This window comes from Lotus japonicus, chromosome 4 (genome assembly GCF_012489685.1).
Source record: "Lotus japonicus ecotype B-129 chromosome 4, LjGifu_v1.2".
Classification (NCBI taxonomy): Eukaryota; Viridiplantae; Streptophyta; class Magnoliopsida; order Fabales; family Fabaceae; genus Lotus; species Lotus japonicus.
Window position 1 is genome coordinate 13,758,791 of NC_080044.1, and position 18,471 is coordinate 13,777,261.

The window sequence follows — 18,471 nt, forward strand, 5'->3', positions numbered from 1 at the left end:
GTTTAGCAAATCTTCCAACTGCACCTGCATGTCTATTAGTAGTAGATAAAAGATGCTAATATACTCTCATCATCAATCACTTTATACAAGTAGAATACAACAACACTGAGATCAGATGTGAGAGCCCAATTAAACTATTTGAACCTTCTCCCTCAACCATAAATTATAGCAGCAACACACAAGAGTGCGAGCATTTTTGTTGTAAAAGAGGTTCATGTTTTGGTGAGTGAGCTGTTTCCACATGTGCCAGCCTCTGTCCACATTACAATAAATCCCCATTACTACCTCCTCCCTCTCTCTCTCCCTCTCTTTCTCTCACACTCTCTCTAGTCTCTCTCATCTCAGCGATGTGGGATCACTGTTTGAAATCATGAGAAGAAGCAACTCAACTTCTAGTCTCAGTTATCCATGGTGGAAGAACGTTCTTGCACTCGTGCTTCTGATACTAGCTACCATTAACCAATGTTGTGGTTTGAACAGAGACGGTGTCCTGTTACTTTCCTTCAAATATTCCATCCTCAACGACGCTCTTTTCGTTCTCAGAACCTGGAATTACAGCGATGAAACTCCATGTTCATGGAATGGAGTTGCTTGTTCCCCAATTCAAACCACAACAAATGGTACAGAGTTTCGTGTGACATCTTTGTCCTTACCGAATTCTCAGCTTCTGGGTTCTCTTCCTTCCGATCTGGGTTCCATTGATCACCTTCAAATTCTCAACCTTGCCAACAATTCCCTTAATGGGTCTCTTCCTTCTTCGCTTTTCCAATCCTCCTCAGAGCTTCAGCTCCTCAATTTATACAATAACCTCATAACAGGGGAGGTTCCAGAATCCATAGTAGAGCTTCGGAACCTTCAGATTCTGAACCTCTCTGACAATGCCTTAACCGGAAAAGTGCCTGAAAATCTCTCAAACATGCAGAACCTAACTGTGGCTTCACTCAGAAACAACTACCTATCGGGTTTTCTCCCTCACGGGTTGCAGAACTTGCAGGTTTTGGATCTTTCTTCCAATTTGTTGAACGGGACTCTGCCTCCAGATTTCGGCGGAGACGCCGTGCGGTACTTGAACATCTCGTACAACAGATTTTCCGGGAAAATCCCACCGGAGTTCGCCGCGAAAATACCCACCAACGCAACGGTTGATCTCTCGTTCAACAACTTCACCGGCGAGGTTCCTGATTCCCCTGTTTTTCTAAACCAAGAAACAGAGTCGTTCACCGGAAACATCGATCTCTGCGGTGAACCAACCAGGAACGTGTGCCCCATTCCTTCATCACCATCCTCTGAACCCAAACCTTCTCCTACCTCTCCTCCTGCAATCGCAGCCATCCCCAAGACGTTTGATTCTCCTCCCCTGTCACCAACAGGGTCAACTTCCTCTCAGCAAAAACAGAGCGGGCTCAGAAGAGGTACCATCATCGGAATCGTCATCGGAGATGTCATCGGAATCGGAATCCTAGCCATGGTTTTCATCTACGTGTACAAACTGAAGAGAAAAAAGAGCTTAAACAGTGCAATCAAGAACGAAGCAGCAATAGCAAGGAGCGAGAGTTCATCAACAACCTCAGAGTCAAAAGGGTTCACACGGTGGTCGTGTCTCCGCAAAAGGGCAGAAGAGGAAGAATCATCAGAAACACCGTGCTCTTCCGACGGTGAAGCTGAACCACCACGCGACGGCAGCGCCGACAATAATCAGAATCAGAAGCCATTACAAGAGAACAAAACGGGCACTCTGGTGACCGTCGACGGCGAGAAGCAGCTTGAAGTTGAAACGCTGCTGAAAGCGTCGGCGTTTATACTCGGCGCCACCGGTTCAAGCATCATGTACAAGGCGGTTCTCGAAGACGGCACGTCGTTAGCGGTTCGGAGAATCGGCGAGAGCGGCGTGGAGCGGTTCAAGGACTTCGAGAACACGGTTCGAGTCATCGCGAAACTGGTTCACCCGAACCTGGTTCGGGTTCGTGGGTTCTACTGGGGTCACGATGAGAAGCTCATCATCTATGACTTCGTTCCCAATGGCTGCCTCGCCAACGTTCGTTACAGTAAGCATTCCTTCATCTTCATTGTTTTCGTTTCATTGTTCTCGTGCATGTTAGCATAGTGACCTGGGTTTTGCTAGAATGCGCCAGGCTTATAAACTTATGATTGAAAATCACTAACATTTTTTTACATCAGTTTTGCACCTTTAGAAATTGGTTCCTAAACCTTCTCACCCTAATTTAAATATTTTCTAATTTTTACCATTTAAGCTATCCGTATGGTGACACCATCTTTATAAATTCATGAGGTTCACTCTATTATTTGAGTACAACTTCAATCAATATAATGGGGCTACATAAATTTTTATTTTAGCAAACAAGAGACCAAGAAAATGTTGCTAGAATATCTCAATTATGATTCATGACGTTGACGGTGGGAGTAGTTGCAACAACTTTGAACTTTTACTTTAACGTATATCTATATAGTCAACCATGTTAAGTGTCTTTCTGATAACGATACGCGTGTCCATAATTGGAAACATGCATATGCCCATTGTTTTGCTTGCTTTTGTCACCATCTTCTCAATTGAAACTGAAAAATAGGACCATTTTATGTGTAGCCCTGATCTATCCAATTAGTTACATCATCATCAGCCTCACTATCAAAATATTTGTTCTTTTGTGAATTGAGCTTGTGAAATAAGATGGGTGAAATAAGATGGGTGAAATAAAACACTCACATTTGACATTTTTGTGTGTTTTTGCACCGACTTTTGTGAATGGTGGTGTTAATGATGAAATTTGTGTGCTTGGAATATCAGGGAAGGTGGGGTCCTCACCTAGCCACTTACCGTGGGAAATCCGGCTCAAGATAGCAAAAGGGGTGGCACGTGGGCTGACTTACCTCCACGAGAAGAAGCACGTGCATGGAAACTTGAAGCCCAGCAATATTCTATTGGGCAACGACATGGAGCCCAAGATTGGAGACTTTGGGCTTGAACGGATTGTGACAGGTGACACCAGTTATAAAGCAGGAGGGTCAGCCCGTATTTTCGGGAGCAAGAGGTCCACAGCCTCCCGCGACAGCTTCCAAGATGTCACGTTTGGGCCGAGCCCGAGTCCAAGCCCGAGCTCGATTAGCGGGGTGTCGCCTTACAGTGCGCCTGAGTCGCTTAGGAATCTGAAGCCTCACCCGAAGTGGGATGTGTACTCGTTTGGGGTCTTGTTTCTAGAGCTGCTAACGGGGAAGGTTGTGGTTTTGGATGATATGAGCCAAGCTGGGCCTGGGCTTTTGGTTGAGGATCAAAACCGGGCTTTGCGGATGGTTGACGTGACTATCCGGGCTGACATGGAGGGTAAAGAGGAGGCCCTCTTGGCCTACTTCAAGCTAGGGTACAGTTGTGTGTGTGGCGTTCCGCAAAAAAGACCACAAATGAAAGAGGTGCTACAAATTCTTGAAAAGACCCCATCTTCTTCGCCTTCTTCATTTTCGTATTATTATAGCCACTAAAGTCTAAACCATGATTTGTCATACCGGTTTTGTAGAAAACAAAATAGTGTAGTTATGATTGACTAATAGATTTTCGTGTTTGGATTCAGTGTTGTGTGTTGTAATTGTGTCGAGTCCATTGACTGTCTCTGTTAATTCATTTGCTAATTTTCAAGGAATAGATTCTATCTTGATTCCTTTTACTTTTAGCACACAAAGCCTTGTCCTTTCATTCACTATTCATTGTTTTTAATCGATCTTGGAAGCAAAGTTTTCCCAACATTAATTGTATTAACTTGGGACACCAAACTTTAACATGTGGCCAAAAACAGAAGTTGGGACAACTTCAATAAAGGAGAAGAAAAATTCACAAAAAAATCAACTCATTCTTTGTTTTTTATTGCATTAGTGTCATTTTTAAGAAATTGAACAATGGCGAAATTAATAAAATTCGAACTTGACATTGTTTGGTGAAAGAACAAACTGATTTGAATAAGTTAATCCTCGTAAACTATTGGTGAAAGCTATGAAATTTGTACTCTTATTTTTTTTATTAACGTTAGAGGCTTAAAGTTATGAATTTTTTTTGAGAAATTAAATCAAACCCAATTAATTTTTATTTTACATGGACTAAAAATATATTTAACCCTAAAATATATGAATATGATTCGGTATCAAAATAAAGTTTCCAATCAATTGATCTCTATTATTATAGGAAATTAATGTCTATCCAATTAGAGATCAAAAGGAGAGCTAGAGGTACATAATTTAATAATTTATACATCTGCTTTTTTTACAAACATGGTTTTTGTCCTTTATCACAATTTTTTTATTTTAGTGTCAAGCATGTTAACCCTAGAATTTCTTATAAGTGTTTAAATGAAGTTGGGATCATTCTTCTAGGAATTTTGGTTAAGAAGTTGAGGTTGAAGTCTACATGGTTCTTTTTTTTGTTACAAGAAGGAAAGTCTACATGGTTTAAAGTGGAAAACTTTAATGTAAAAAAAATTGTTGGAGTTATATCAAAAAATCAAGAATACAAAAGGGCTCGATCCGAAAGACTTCATCATTCTGACTTAAAAATGTTAGTTGTGTAACCTTGTATTTTTCATTGTTAATGTGTTCTTATCTATGCAATTTATTTATTTACTTTTATTTATTTCTCTGCTCTTTTCATTTAAAAACTTCTTGTTTAAAAACATCTTCAAAATCTTTAAGTCGTACTTTTTAGACAAAAATCTTTTGAATATTGATATTTGTACGTACGTTTTCATTAAATGACTTTTTTTAGACTTGAATTCAGTCCCAGATTGATCTATGGATTCTTATTTATTTAGAATAATCAGCGTAAACAAAGGGAAGGGGAGATATGTTGATATCCAAAACCGTAATTCCAAAAACACATGAATTTCTATAGTATGATGGTATATGAATGAAAAATCAATTTTTGAAATTTATTTTTTTAGTATAATGAGAAGTTTTTTTAAGCAATGAGAAGCTTATATGAACAACTTTAGCGTATTAATATTGATTCTTAAAAAAAATTCTTCTGAAGATATTATTTAGGTAAATCCTTACTCACAATTATTGACAAGAAAGTGGAATGAATTTTTTATGGTTATAAATTGGTCCAAAAAAATGAAGGGTGCAATGGGTAAAGTATAATTAATGCTCTCTTGAACTTTGTAAAGTGGCAGATAATTATGAACAAATTCAAGTAGAAATAATGTCAGTTATTTTAGAACGGATGGAGTCACAACTAACATTTGCTTATAAAATTTTTTTTGGTCCATATACATACTGTTGATTTGTGCCTCATTGGGCTAAGTGTTATGTTGGGTTGGAATATTTTAATATCGAGGAAGCCCATTTTGATATTTCACTCAGTTAAAAATGAAGTAGAACCCAGCCTAAAAAAAAAAGTAGAACCCATTAAATGAAGTGTTAATATAAGTTTGGGTTGCAACTTGCAATACTCTAAGATTTATATCGAAATTAATCTCAATCTACAAAACCAGTTTTAACTTAATCACAGATCCCTAATAAATCTCATAGAAATACTATATCTTACTATGTCATCCGTTCCTTGAGCCTCTCAGACAGTTACTGTCCCTAACACAAGGTACAAGCAAAATTAACATCCTTGACTAATGTTACACGAATCATGAATGTGACTGCAGCATCTTATTTGAATAAAGAATAATGTTCTTAACATATGGATCGTGATACATTCACAAATAATTTACCATCAATCTCTTGGTCTAGTTGTAAGCAAGTTACAATATAAACACAAGTTTAATCCCTAATAAAGTCACTATCAAAGTGAATAATTACAATTTTCCTAAACAGACGAAGACACTTGTGAAAAATCGAAAAAATATTTCCTAATAATTCTTTTTTCATTCAATTCTCACTTAGTTTTTAAGTTTTTCCCTTCTTTTCCTAGCCGATCACATGTAGTATGACTCATTTCTCTTCTTCATTTAAGTTTTTCCCTTCTTTATATTTTTCTTTTTCTTCACATAAAGGTACAATCAATCACAATTGAATTTAAAATTGATTAATGTTTCATTGTCCCTTGAAACACACCTATAATACACCTAGTGATAAAGTGACAAAGGAGATGAAAAAAGAGCAATGATAAATATGATTTGATTATATGATAGGAACATATGAGAGAAATAAAGAGAAATAGAAATGAAATTCAAGAGAAAATAAGGTGTGAATGAATCAATAAAGAACAAATCTAATGATATAAAACTCTCGTTCTTTGTGCAGTCCTGGAAGGCGTCAGATCCAATTTGTGAATTAAATTTAGACAATTTTACCTTTCAATTTTACATGTTTATTCCATAGTTGTGGTTTTGGATGATATGGGCCAAGATGGGCCTGGGCTTTTGGTTGAGGATCAAAACTGGGCTTTGCGGATGGTTGACGTGACTATCCCGGCTGACATGGAGGGTAAAGAGGAGGCCCTCTTGGCCTACTTCAAGCTAGGGTACAGTTGTGTGTGTGGCGTTCCGCAAAAAAGACCACAAATGAAAGAGGTGCTACAAGTTCTTGAAAAGACATCATCTTCTTCGCCTTCTTCATTTTCGTATTATTATAGCCACTAAAGTCTAAACCATGATTTGTCATACTGGTTTTGTAGAAAACAAAATAGTGTAGTTATGATTGACTAGTAGATTTTCGTGTTTGGATTCAGTGTTGTGTGTGTTGTCATTGTGTCGAGTCCATTGACTGTCTCTGTTAATTCATTTGCTAATTTTCAAGGAACAGATTCAATCTTAATTCCTTTTACTTTTAGCACACAAAGCTTTGGTTCTCTCACTTACTATTCGTGTTTTTAGGCCACGTTTGGAAGAGCTTATCTGATAGCATAAGCGCTTATGCTAGTGTTTGGGAGAGCTTATGCAAACAACTTATGTCCTACCATAAGTTATTTTCATCTTATTTTCAAAAGCTATTCAGGATAGCTTATGAAAAAAAGCTTATGCTTATATATAGCTTATTCTCAAATTTTTTCAATTTTTTTTTAAAATAGCTTATGAAATAAGCACTTATGACCATAAGCGCTTAATTAAGTAATTTTTCCAAACGGGGCCTTAATCGATATTGGAAGCAAAGTTTTCCCAACATTAAACGTGTTGTTCCTTTGTTTGATTGTCTGGATTTTAGCTAAGTATGTTTGTGTGCCAAGATGTCGGACAAGTTGTTGTAACATTGTGCTATGACATGTGTCCCTGGGAAACTTTCTGTAACTTGGCTGATTTGTTGTGAAGCTTCAAGTTAATTACTTGGCGATCAAGTTAGGTTTTTATTGGGAGCTTCTGTGCGCCCTCAAGGAATATTCTATGTGTAATCAAACCCGGTTCAAGGGGGTTTGATTTGAAGCTAATTATGGAAGTTGGTATCTGCACCTTTAATCACTACTCGAAGATATTGTGCAGATTTGTTACCTGGTTTTTTCTATTAACAACTTCCTGAATATGTGTGTGGATAGTGTGATCTTTCAAGCCCAATGAAGACAAGGCGTGGAAGACTATTTATGAAGACCCAAGACCTAGGTTCTAGGAACTGAGCGTATTATTGTATTAGGGTTTCATCGAGTTCATACTGTTCTTGTTCTCTTAGCAGCTTTATGCAATTGATGTGAGCTAAGAGTTGCGTGTTTACTGTGTGATCTTGAGATTTGTCTTTGTAACTCGTGTTTGAGCTCAATCACTGTGGCAGTGATTGAGTGAGAGAGTGAGATGGAGTTCTCAACTTCTCATACTTAGGGGGAGACGTAAGTAATATTCCACGGGTAGAATTAGGTAGAAAAAGTAGTTGATTTGTGACAGTTCTTGTGAGACCTTTTGTGTATAATTTCTCTATAATAGTTGATTATCTCTCTTGGGTGAAAACCCTCCAGACGTAGGTGATATTGCACCGAACTGGGTTAACAATCTTTTGTGTCTCTGATGAAGGAATCCACCTCTTTCTTCTTCAACCATGTAACACCCTCTAAACCCCGCATAAATATTATAGCTTAAATCAGAGTAAAATGCATAACACAGAGGGTGTCACACTTATTCTTCAAAACCATAAATCAAAACACCTGTCATGCTCATAATAAATATATAAATAAATTATCAACTCTGATGTCTCAACATCATATGCATAGCATAGCGGATTTATTTTCATCTTCAAAATTAAACATAATCCAAAAATAAATAAAGATAGTTCATAAAATAACATCAAAGTGCAATACTAAACGTTTTCCCATGTTACATAACAGAGCATGACTCCCCTAACTAAACCATAAATGAAAGACTAGCTCTCCAACTAACCTTCACGAGAAGCTCCACTATCCTCAGTACCTGAGCGATGTCGCATAGAACATCATTCTAACAAAAGGGTGAGAACTCATATCATATGGATAAGCATAATAATAAATAATGTAAAAGCTTATCTATGTTCCACATAAATTCTTCACACTTCACTAACAAATAATAAATTATGTAATTTAATATAATCAATTAATCTCACAGTTATGACAATACTCCATAATTCATAGCATCAAGTAAGCAAATATTATTGTCTCCAATTACTACAACATCAAATCTAAAAAAATATCACAATTATCATTAATTAGCATCAACAACTCCCTAACACATATGACTCAAGTGAGACCCGTGCAAATGCCTTTGTTACCAAAGTTGTTATCCTTAGCGGTATCAACGCGTCTACTCCAGTCAGATAACCACCAATAAATCCCTCGCTCTAGGCTTCAAAACCACTCCAGTTTTGGGACAAGTCACTAGCCTCCACGAGAACTAGCAAACATTGCCTCTTGACAACTATGCAGTGTATTGTGCAAAACTCAACTAACATATGCATATTCAGACCATCTCCAAGTCCTAATTATTTTAGCATATTCATCACCATCTCAACATTTCAAATCATCTCCAATTTCACAAAACAAACACTTACATGTTATCAATCACACAACTTGCAATCACAGTAACTTAACATATAACATCAATTCAGAAATAACATCATATAATGAACTATTAAACATATGTAAATTAAATATAATTCATATATAACAGGTTCTGCAACTGTTACACAAAAACTGGATTCTTCCTAATTTTCCCCAAAAACTCGCCATCTCCTGCACCATCCCCTCATGCGCGCACTACCGCGCGCACCACTACCTACATACGTCACCTCCCTCGCGCGCAACCCTCGCCATGGCCGCGCACCACTGCGCCTTGCGAATCACCACGCGCACACACCATATCTTTTTTCGAAAACAACCTTTGCACCTAAAGTGACCCATTTTATTCAAAACGTTTATTAACTGTACGGCAACCTAGGCGAATTTTTATATACCTCAAATACACTCAGAAAAATTCAATATTTTTATCATGGTTTCCTATACACGTTTTGTAAATCCCTGTAAATTTTCAAGTCGAAATTCGAAGTACAAAATTCAGGAAAAATCTAACACTAACAGTAGTTTGTGAGAAACGAGACAACTTAACCTATCCTCACTAAAACGCATATAACTCGAGCTACAGACTCGGAATGACGTGAAACAAGCGGAAAAAGTTTTATAACAGAAAATACTAGAACCTTTATGAAGACTACTTCTTCAAATTCGGCCATTAATACAGCTCGAAATAGGGTTCAAGAGCTCGTAAATTTCTGCAGCCTCATGCGCGGCGCGCTACCCCCTCTCTTCCACCCACAATTCATAACCCTAAATTCAACTATCCACCTTCAATTTAGAAAAAACTGCATCCTAGGGTTCCTAAATCAGGCTTTCTATTATTATCCACTATCATACCAATCCAAAGAACATGAATTCAAACCCTTACCTCTTGTAGATCAGTTTTAGGTTTTCTCCACTTTTTCTCCTCTCCTTCCCTTTTCAGGTGTTCTGTTCTGTTCTGCTCTTCTAATTCTAATTTCTTTTTCTTTCTTTTCTCTTTCTATTTAACTCCTAATTACTCACTCTAAGCCCTAAAACCTTATTTAATTAAATCTTATGCAATTTAAACAATATAATTTAAATTATCTACTCCTCCATATATCACTTAATCACCTTATCATATAATTAAATCACATAATTGCCTTATCATCTAATTAAATCACATAATCACCTTATCATCTAATTAAATCACATCATCACCTAGTCATCTAATTAAATCACATAATTCATCAAATTACCATATATCATAATAATTATTAAAATAAAATAGTAAATAACCTAATAACGGAAAATGAGGTGTTACAAACCACGTTGTTAACAGGTAACTCATGCGCCTTGACAACAATTTCGGAACCTGTAGGTCTCACCGAAATAGAGCAATCAAAAAAAATTACTCTTATTATTCCATTGTTCTTTACATATACAGAATAAAGCTTAGGTGTTTTTATATGTTTAGCTAGGAAACCACCTAAGTCTATAAGAAGCATAAAAACAGTTAATCATATTTCTTAAACAACAAAGAAGAACCATATTCATCCAACACATTTAGAAATAGACCATGAAAGAGTAAGTTGGAAGAATAATTTTTGAATGCTATTTCTTGAGTTTGAATCGTACATAAGTGATTTATATGAAAGAGTAACTTTGAATTGGAAATAGACCATGAAACAGTAAGCTGCAAGTCTGAATGTTATTACTCAACACAAAAGAGTATAACTAAGAGCTTAGAAATAAGTATACTCAACTAGTCCACTAAGATTTCCCTCATTAGACAAGGTATAAACCCAAAACATTTCACATATGTAAACAGAACACAACAAAGGCTAGAGTAACAAAGTTTAGAAAATATAACCCATTACCATAGATACAGAGAAGCTCAAACGACAATTAGTCTGCCTATTCATGAAATTAAAGATAATAAATTTTGCAGTGGTCCTACCCATCACAACAAAAGCACATCAGCAGGGACATACACATACAAGACTTAGATCGAATGAAACTACCATTAGTATATTTTCATTTGCCCATTAAATCAAACACCTACCATTCACCATATCAACCACAAGAAACTACTCGCCAAGTGCAAGCAAGGAGAACCAACAGTACTTGAAACCACCGAAAGAATTAAAATCAAATAAGAAGCTACTAACAAGGACCCAAAGCTGAAGAAAGAGAACACTTATCAGAAACGCTAAGGCGATATTCTTCTAATTGCACGATAGAGAAACCATAACATTGGAATTGCATTAGGAAATTAAACAAACAACCCTGATCTTATCGTTTCAAGCTGAGAGATAATGAAAATCCAGTCTCCTCCTAACCTAACATTTAGGGTTTTGTAGAACAAGTTGCGTCGTGATGATGAGAGAGGACGACATGGTGGAGAAACAGGCGGTTTGTGGGCGACACAAAGAGTGAGGTGTGAGGGTTTTGGTGTAAGAATGGAATAGAGGGAACTGCAATTCTCTTTGTGCGTGTTGAGGATTTTGGATTTAAAAACACATACCACCGGTTTAAACAGCCACAACCGCCGTGAACTATCATGTTTTAAATAGGAGCGACGATGGTTGCACAAACCGCTGCAATTTTTTTATGGCATATTTGATATCATTTTGAACATTAGATGTTACATTCAATTTTTTTATATTTTGTAATATAAAAAAGGGTTAAATCATATAATCGTCCCTGAACTTTAAGCGAGATATGAAAACCGTCCCTCGCCGGAAAATTATCTAAAAACCATCCTCAAACTACAAGAAATATCTGTAATCCATCATTGCCGCCGATCTGCCTACGGTCACCATACTTATGTGTCACCGGCATGCTTAGTGGCACTGCCACACATTAAATGAGGGACGAAATCAATTCTTTTTTATATTGAGGGACCTAATCCAAATTTTTTAATTAAAATTTCTTAATAATAAAATATTAATCTTCACCCAGAAACCCCATTCTTCTTCACTCTTTCTTCTTCATAGCCTCGTTCAATTTCACCCGATTTATGGATCTCGTTTCTGGTTTGGATGCAAAGGCAAAGTTCGATTATGGTGGAGGTTATGGAGATCGAGAAGGAGAAAGGAAGACCGACGGATAAACCTGGACAATCAACATGAGAGAGAAAGAGAGGAAGAAAGGGAGGGATGTGAAAGAAAAATGAAATCAATGAAGAAAGAGGAAAGAATAGGAACATAAGTTCCATCCACACAAATCAAAACCCAAAAACTTCATATTTCATAAACCATGAGTTTCATATCGAACAAAAAGGAGGGATTTTTTTGTGGGTTTTGCATCAATGGGGAGATTTAGACTTTAGAGAAGCAGAAAAATTGCCACTCTCTCTCTCTGCAATGGCCATCAGAATGGTTCTAATATGCTCCGCTTCACTAGTCACCCTTTTCTGTCGTAACCAATGCTCGAATTCCAAGAGTTTACACCGGCGGCGCATGGCAGAGCACCCATGCCACCTTCAACCCAGTGACAATGGCGGTTGATGCAACGCCCCCAGACCCAGTTCGACCTCATCATGCCCATGTTCCTAAAGATCGCTCAGTACCGCGCTGGAATGGTCTTCGTCACTGCCGGCGGTGGGCTCAGCAACCCCCTTTTCTGAAAATGCCGATTTTCTCATGTTTGGGTGTTGGGAAAATCAGTGAGAAAGTGGTAGGAAAACAATGAAAAATCTGAGTCTGATTTTTTTTTTATTGCTAGTAGTTACCTTTTTTGATTGCTAGCTCCATGGTAAAATAAATATGATTTTGCTTTTTATCACTTAAATGATATTAATTATTTTTTTCAAAAGAAAAGAGAATGATGAAGATGCATTTTATGAAGTTCTTAGGTTTCTGGATATGAAAATGATGATAAAGGAGATTAAGGATTAAAAATTTTTTAATTCAAAAATTTGGATTAGGTCCCTTAATATAAAAAAAAAATCGATTGTCATCCCTCATTTAATGCGTGGCAGTGCCACATAAGCATGGTTATGACACATAAGCACGGTGATCGGAGGCAGATCGGCGGTAAGGATGGATTCCACATATTTCTTGTAGTTTGAGTATGGTTTTCAGATAATTTTCCGGCGAGGGACGGTTTTCAGATTTCGCTCAAATTCAGGGACGGTTATATAATTTAACCCTATAAACAATAACCATAATCATTAAAAAAAGACTTTTACATCATACATCTTAATATTCTAATGTCATTAAAATCATTAAATGTCAAATTAATACAATAGTTATTTTTTAAAAAGGACATAATTGGCAGTGGCACGTGTCATGCACGGATGAAATAAGAGTATTTTGTTGTCATACATAAGATCTTTCAACATTTCATCTCTCTTTTTTATTTTTTAAATACGTATATCACCTATTTAAGTTTTTTTTTCTAATCTTAGGTACATTCTAATACCTTTTTTTTCTAATTTGTTATGTTTTTAATCAATATACCAAAATTATTTTAGATGTACATACGAAAACATAAAATATAATATTTTGAGTTAATTTCCAAATCCATCCTTTTAAACTAATTGATATCAATTTTTTTTATTTTGTTTTATAAAAAATAACGATAATCGTTAAAAAAAGACTTTGTCAACATACATCTTAACGGTATAAAAGTCACAATTGACTTTTATTAATTAAAAACAATTTAGTTTTATTAATTTTTTTAATGTCATAAAAAATTATTAAATGTCAAATTAATACAATAGTTATTTTTGAAAAAAGTCATAATTGACTTTTGTTAATTATTTTAATGTCGTTAATAACCATTAAATGTAATATTAATATATTAATTATTTTGGAAAATGTTGAATTATTTAATATTTAAATTATTAAAAAAATCAGAAAATATTAATATGACATCATCTACCTACTAATAATTATAGTATGAGAGAGAAAACTTTTAAGAAAAGACATATATAGAATAAGAGGGTGACACTTGTCGGAGTTGCTACTTTTTGTTTTTGAAAATAGTATATGGTATAGGATATGATATAATGCTTCTAATAAATAATAATGTTATTTATGTAAAAGTAGTGAATTTAAATTATTATAATTTAAATATTGTAATTTGAATAATAATTAAATTTTAAATAATATTAATATTTAATTTTGAACAAGGTTATCAGAACCGGACCGGTGATGAAACCGGTGAGGGCACCGGTTCAAGGTTCACTGGTTCAACCGTAGTTCAACCGTGGTCCAACCGGTTTTACCGCTATATATTAAATAATATTACTTTTAAATAAATACATAATATATAAGGTAATCTTAAATAAAAAGAATATCCACAACTTCATATTTCAAATGAAAATTACTTGTCAAACTCAAAATTAAGATTAGTACACACCAAAATAGTAGATTGTGGTTCTATGTAGAAGACCACTGGGTAGATTAGGTTAAGAACAATGAACTTGATGTGTTCATGTGTGTCTGTAACACCTAGATCTTGAGATAGTAGAATTCCTTTTCTTTGGGCGAAAGCTAACCAGACGTAGGTGAAGTTTCACCGAACTGGGTTAACAACTTGCTCTGTCTTGTTCTTTTTATTTGTACCTGTGTTTGTGCGTTTTCAGTCATATGGTTCTAATCGATTGTCCCAGCATCGTGCAGGACATATGTTCTAAGGGATCTAGAATTTCAAAACTTATGAGAATACAAAGTAATAATATCTCAGAAGGAAAATAGCAAATGGTACATAAGCTAAAGACAGCATTATATCTTTAGCAGCACTTATTCCTCCTCTTCAGCCTCCTCCAGCCAGTTAACAAACGGTTCCAGTGCCTTAAAAAAGTTCTGCCTGCCCTTGGAGTTTGTTCCTTTTGATTTTACAGGCTAGTACAATCTTCTAAATTAAATTCTACACCTATACAATCTTCTAAATTAAATTGAATGCAGCAACAATCTTCTAAATTAATTGTTGCGTTAAAAAAACCAAAAAAAAAAGTAAAAACATCACTCACCAGTGGCGGCGGCCGGCGGCAGGAGGAGCACGACGGCGGGCGGAGGGTGGCAGAGACGGGCGGATGGTGGCAGAGACTAGGGTTGAAGACCGTGTGCAGAAGCCAGAAGTGCAGAACAGAGGAAACTGGAAACGTTACGTGATGAATTGGTTTGATGGTTTCTATTCTAATTCTATATTTTAATTTTTGAAAACCTTATGCATTCCTTTTTTTTTTTAATATACATGTTGTCGTGGGCCGGCCCAACACGTGAAAAAGCAAAAAAAAAACGGATAAAAGCAGAAAAAACGTAAAACCGGCCAAAACCGCCAACCGGCCGGTTTTCACCGGTTCGAGCGGTTCAAGGCCGGTTTAGACGGTTCAGTACCGGTTTTGAACCCAGACGGTTTTGTGCTTGCTTTGGACCGGCCAGGGGTCCGATTCCCAGTTCAACCGGTTGAACCGGCCGGTCCGGTCCGGTTTTTACAACCATGATTTTGAATATGAGAAATTGAAAATTTTAAAAATTGAACAAAGTTTACTAAAGTGGATGTAGGTTTTTCAATTTTCAATTTAATTATTTTTCAATGTAACGAAAAAAAATTCAATTTAATGTATTTAATACAAAGAATATTTTTTGCATTGCTTAATGTATTTAATGCAAAAATTGGTTGATTGATGATTGGAGAAATATTTTTTGTTGAATATTAATGGGCTAATTATATATGAAAAGATTCGTCAGATAATATAATAACAATATTACCATTAACTCATTAAGAGAGTACATTATATTTAATAATTTACTATTTTTATTCAAATATTCCTAAAAAATTAATTTAAAATATTATGCTTATCAATTACTCCGTCCAATGTGTGAAGTAATAATTTACAATTGAAAGGACTAGCTAGGTTCTTAATCTATATAAACAACTATAAGGATACAATGATCATGCGCTGCTAAGAATTGAAAAATGAAACCCTCAGTAATGCTCCCATCGTTGTTTTTTCTTCTTTCCTTGATCTTCAATATTTGTTATGCGTTTAATTGTTTAACTCCATCAGCCACCTCTAATTTGTATGAAAAAGTGTGTTTTGATACAAGAAAATCGAGCTACCATCCCTGCTCAACCATCAACCGTTGCCTAAAACTTATGGAACCTTACCCTCAAATCACTTCGGCTAAAGACTATGTTACACTTTGCAAGTCTACCTAGATGTGGCATTAGAGAAAGCAACAAAAGCCCGTAATTATTTCAAGGAAGTGATGAAGAAGAACCCTTCTTCTTAAGCCTTGAAATTATGTGCAACCGTTTTCTATGACGGGCTTGTTAACGATTTCAATGTTTCATTGGCTGAAATGGTTACAGAGCCATCGGATGTAAACTATAATGCCTTTACTGCTAGAGATAACACTGACGCCTGCAAAAAAAATTTGGATGAAGAAAAGATATCTAATCCTACTCTTCATACCTTAAATGATAACATGACATTTCTTGCTGTAGTTGCGTATTATGCTACATATAATCTTCCAGGCCAGTAATTGATTCTTATATACCTATGTTGGCTTTTGCTTATAATAAAAAAAAAGCCTATGTTGGCTTTTATTGAATTTAACCAGCTTATATAAAGGTATTTTTGTATCCAATTTTTTTTTACTTTATTGATGTTCGGAAAATTCGACCGGTCATAAATCAATGAGGGCACTCATTACCAGGTGTTCCACACATCGTAAAATTAAATTTCATATTAGTTAGAACAGCATAGTATAGAAAAATGAGTTTAATTTCTATGCACTGATGGTGTAAAGTTTTTTTACACCGTCAACCAATCAGATTTCAAGGATGTGAGAAAATCTCTCTTTTGATTCAATTTCATTAATTGACGTGGAACATCCTTAAAATCTGATTGGTTGACGGTGTAAAAAAAATTACACTGTGTCGGTGCATCATCATTTTTCTCTAGAAAAATAGAGAAACACACTATCATAAACAATAGAAAACACAAGAAATTTAATCACGCAGTTTTCACCTAATAAAAGTTATTAAATAAGCTTTATTTCTATAACCAAATCGACCGACATAATGAGAATCGAATCAATTCCCAAATAACCTCATTATATTTTTTATTTAACGAATTCAAGCCTTTATTCAAAATTGCTATTGGACATACCCAATAGCTAGCCATTTGCACTAGCAATGATATCGCACCATATATAATTGCCAATATTTGACATACCCAATTAATAAGTGGTCTGTTCTAGAGCTGTCAATATGGGCCAGCCCGGCCCATATGGGTCAGCCCGTATGGGTAGGGTTGAAAACAGGTTGGGTTGTATCAATCCGGGGTCTTAACGAGCCAGGAAAATATGAATCCAACCCGGCTCGCTACGAGCTCGCGGGTTGGCGGGCTGGCTCGCGGGTTGAGTGAAATAAATATAAAAAATTGCGAAATTGGATTAGAAATTGTTTAAAATGTTATAAAAAATAATTTCAAAAAAATACTTATAGAAATTGGTATCAACTCATAAAAAAAAAGGTTTATCAACGCAATTATTTTTATCTCACGTTTGAAATATAGAAAAAGAATTTAGTTTACAGGATTTAAGAACACAATTATTTCACATTTAAAATGAGATAAATAATATAATAACAATAAATAAAACATAAAAAATTGACTCAAATTAAAAGAAATTAAAATTTCCATTTTTCTATCTAAAATTAATCCATAAAACTAACCTGGAATTAAAGAGAAATAAAATAATTTTTTTAATGAAAAATAACTCTGACCCGACGGGTTGGCTCGCTTGACCCGCGGGTTGGCCCGTCTAACCCGCGGGTTAAACGAGTCGGGTTGCACTAACTCAAGTTCTTTTCGAGCTGGAATTTAACCAACCCAACCCGGTTCATTTAGCCAACCCGTCGAGCTGGCCCGCGGGTTGGAACCCATATTGACAACTCTCTGTTGTTTCCATTTCAATATTTTTAAGGCTTAAATACTCTGGAGGTCCTTGGAATTGTATGACATATGAAAATAAGTCTTTGAAATATTTTTTTCCGATTTGGGATCCCTAGAAATTGTTTTTTAATCTAAATAAATTTTTACCCGTGTTTCATGCTTATGTGGCTCAATTTTTACACAGTCATCAATTCCACATGTATTTTTTCATTTTCTTTTATTCCAAGTGTGTTAATAAATTATAATTAACAAATAAATTTTAAAATTAATCCCTTCCTAACCCAGAAAAGAACCCTTCCTAACCCGGAACTTTGTTCTTCATTTTAACCATCCTACACAGAAAGAACCCTTCCTAACCCAGAACAGAACCCAGAAACTAAATGATTGTTGTGCCTTCAAAAGAGCCACCACCAAACCCATAAACCCACCCTCACCCTCAGTAAACCCATCTCATCTCCCTTCCACTCTGATGCAAATCCAGAGACTGCAATTCCAAAAAAAACCACCCGCCGTGTTTAATTCTCATGGGTTTTACCTGATGAAAATGTTGGATCTGAAACAATAATGAAGAAATAGATCCACAAACACTTCAATCGGAGTGCCTCGTCGAGTTTGCCAGCAGCCA

General features: G+C 35.7%; 1 protein-coding gene across 1 annotated transcript; it reads left to right on the forward strand.

Annotated features, from left to right (window-relative positions):
* Positions 1-3,674, forward strand: LOC130711059 (probable LRR receptor-like serine/threonine-protein kinase At4g37250). Its single transcript, XM_057560509.1, has 2 exons — positions 1-2,045; positions 2,804-3,674. The coding sequence occupies exons 1-2, from the start codon at positions 371-373 to the stop codon at positions 3,490-3,492; spliced, it is 2,364 nt and encodes a 787-aa protein (XP_057416492.1). The 5' UTR covers positions 1-370; the 3' UTR covers positions 3,493-3,674.
* The last annotated feature ends 14,797 nt before the right edge of the window (positions 3,675-18,471 follow it).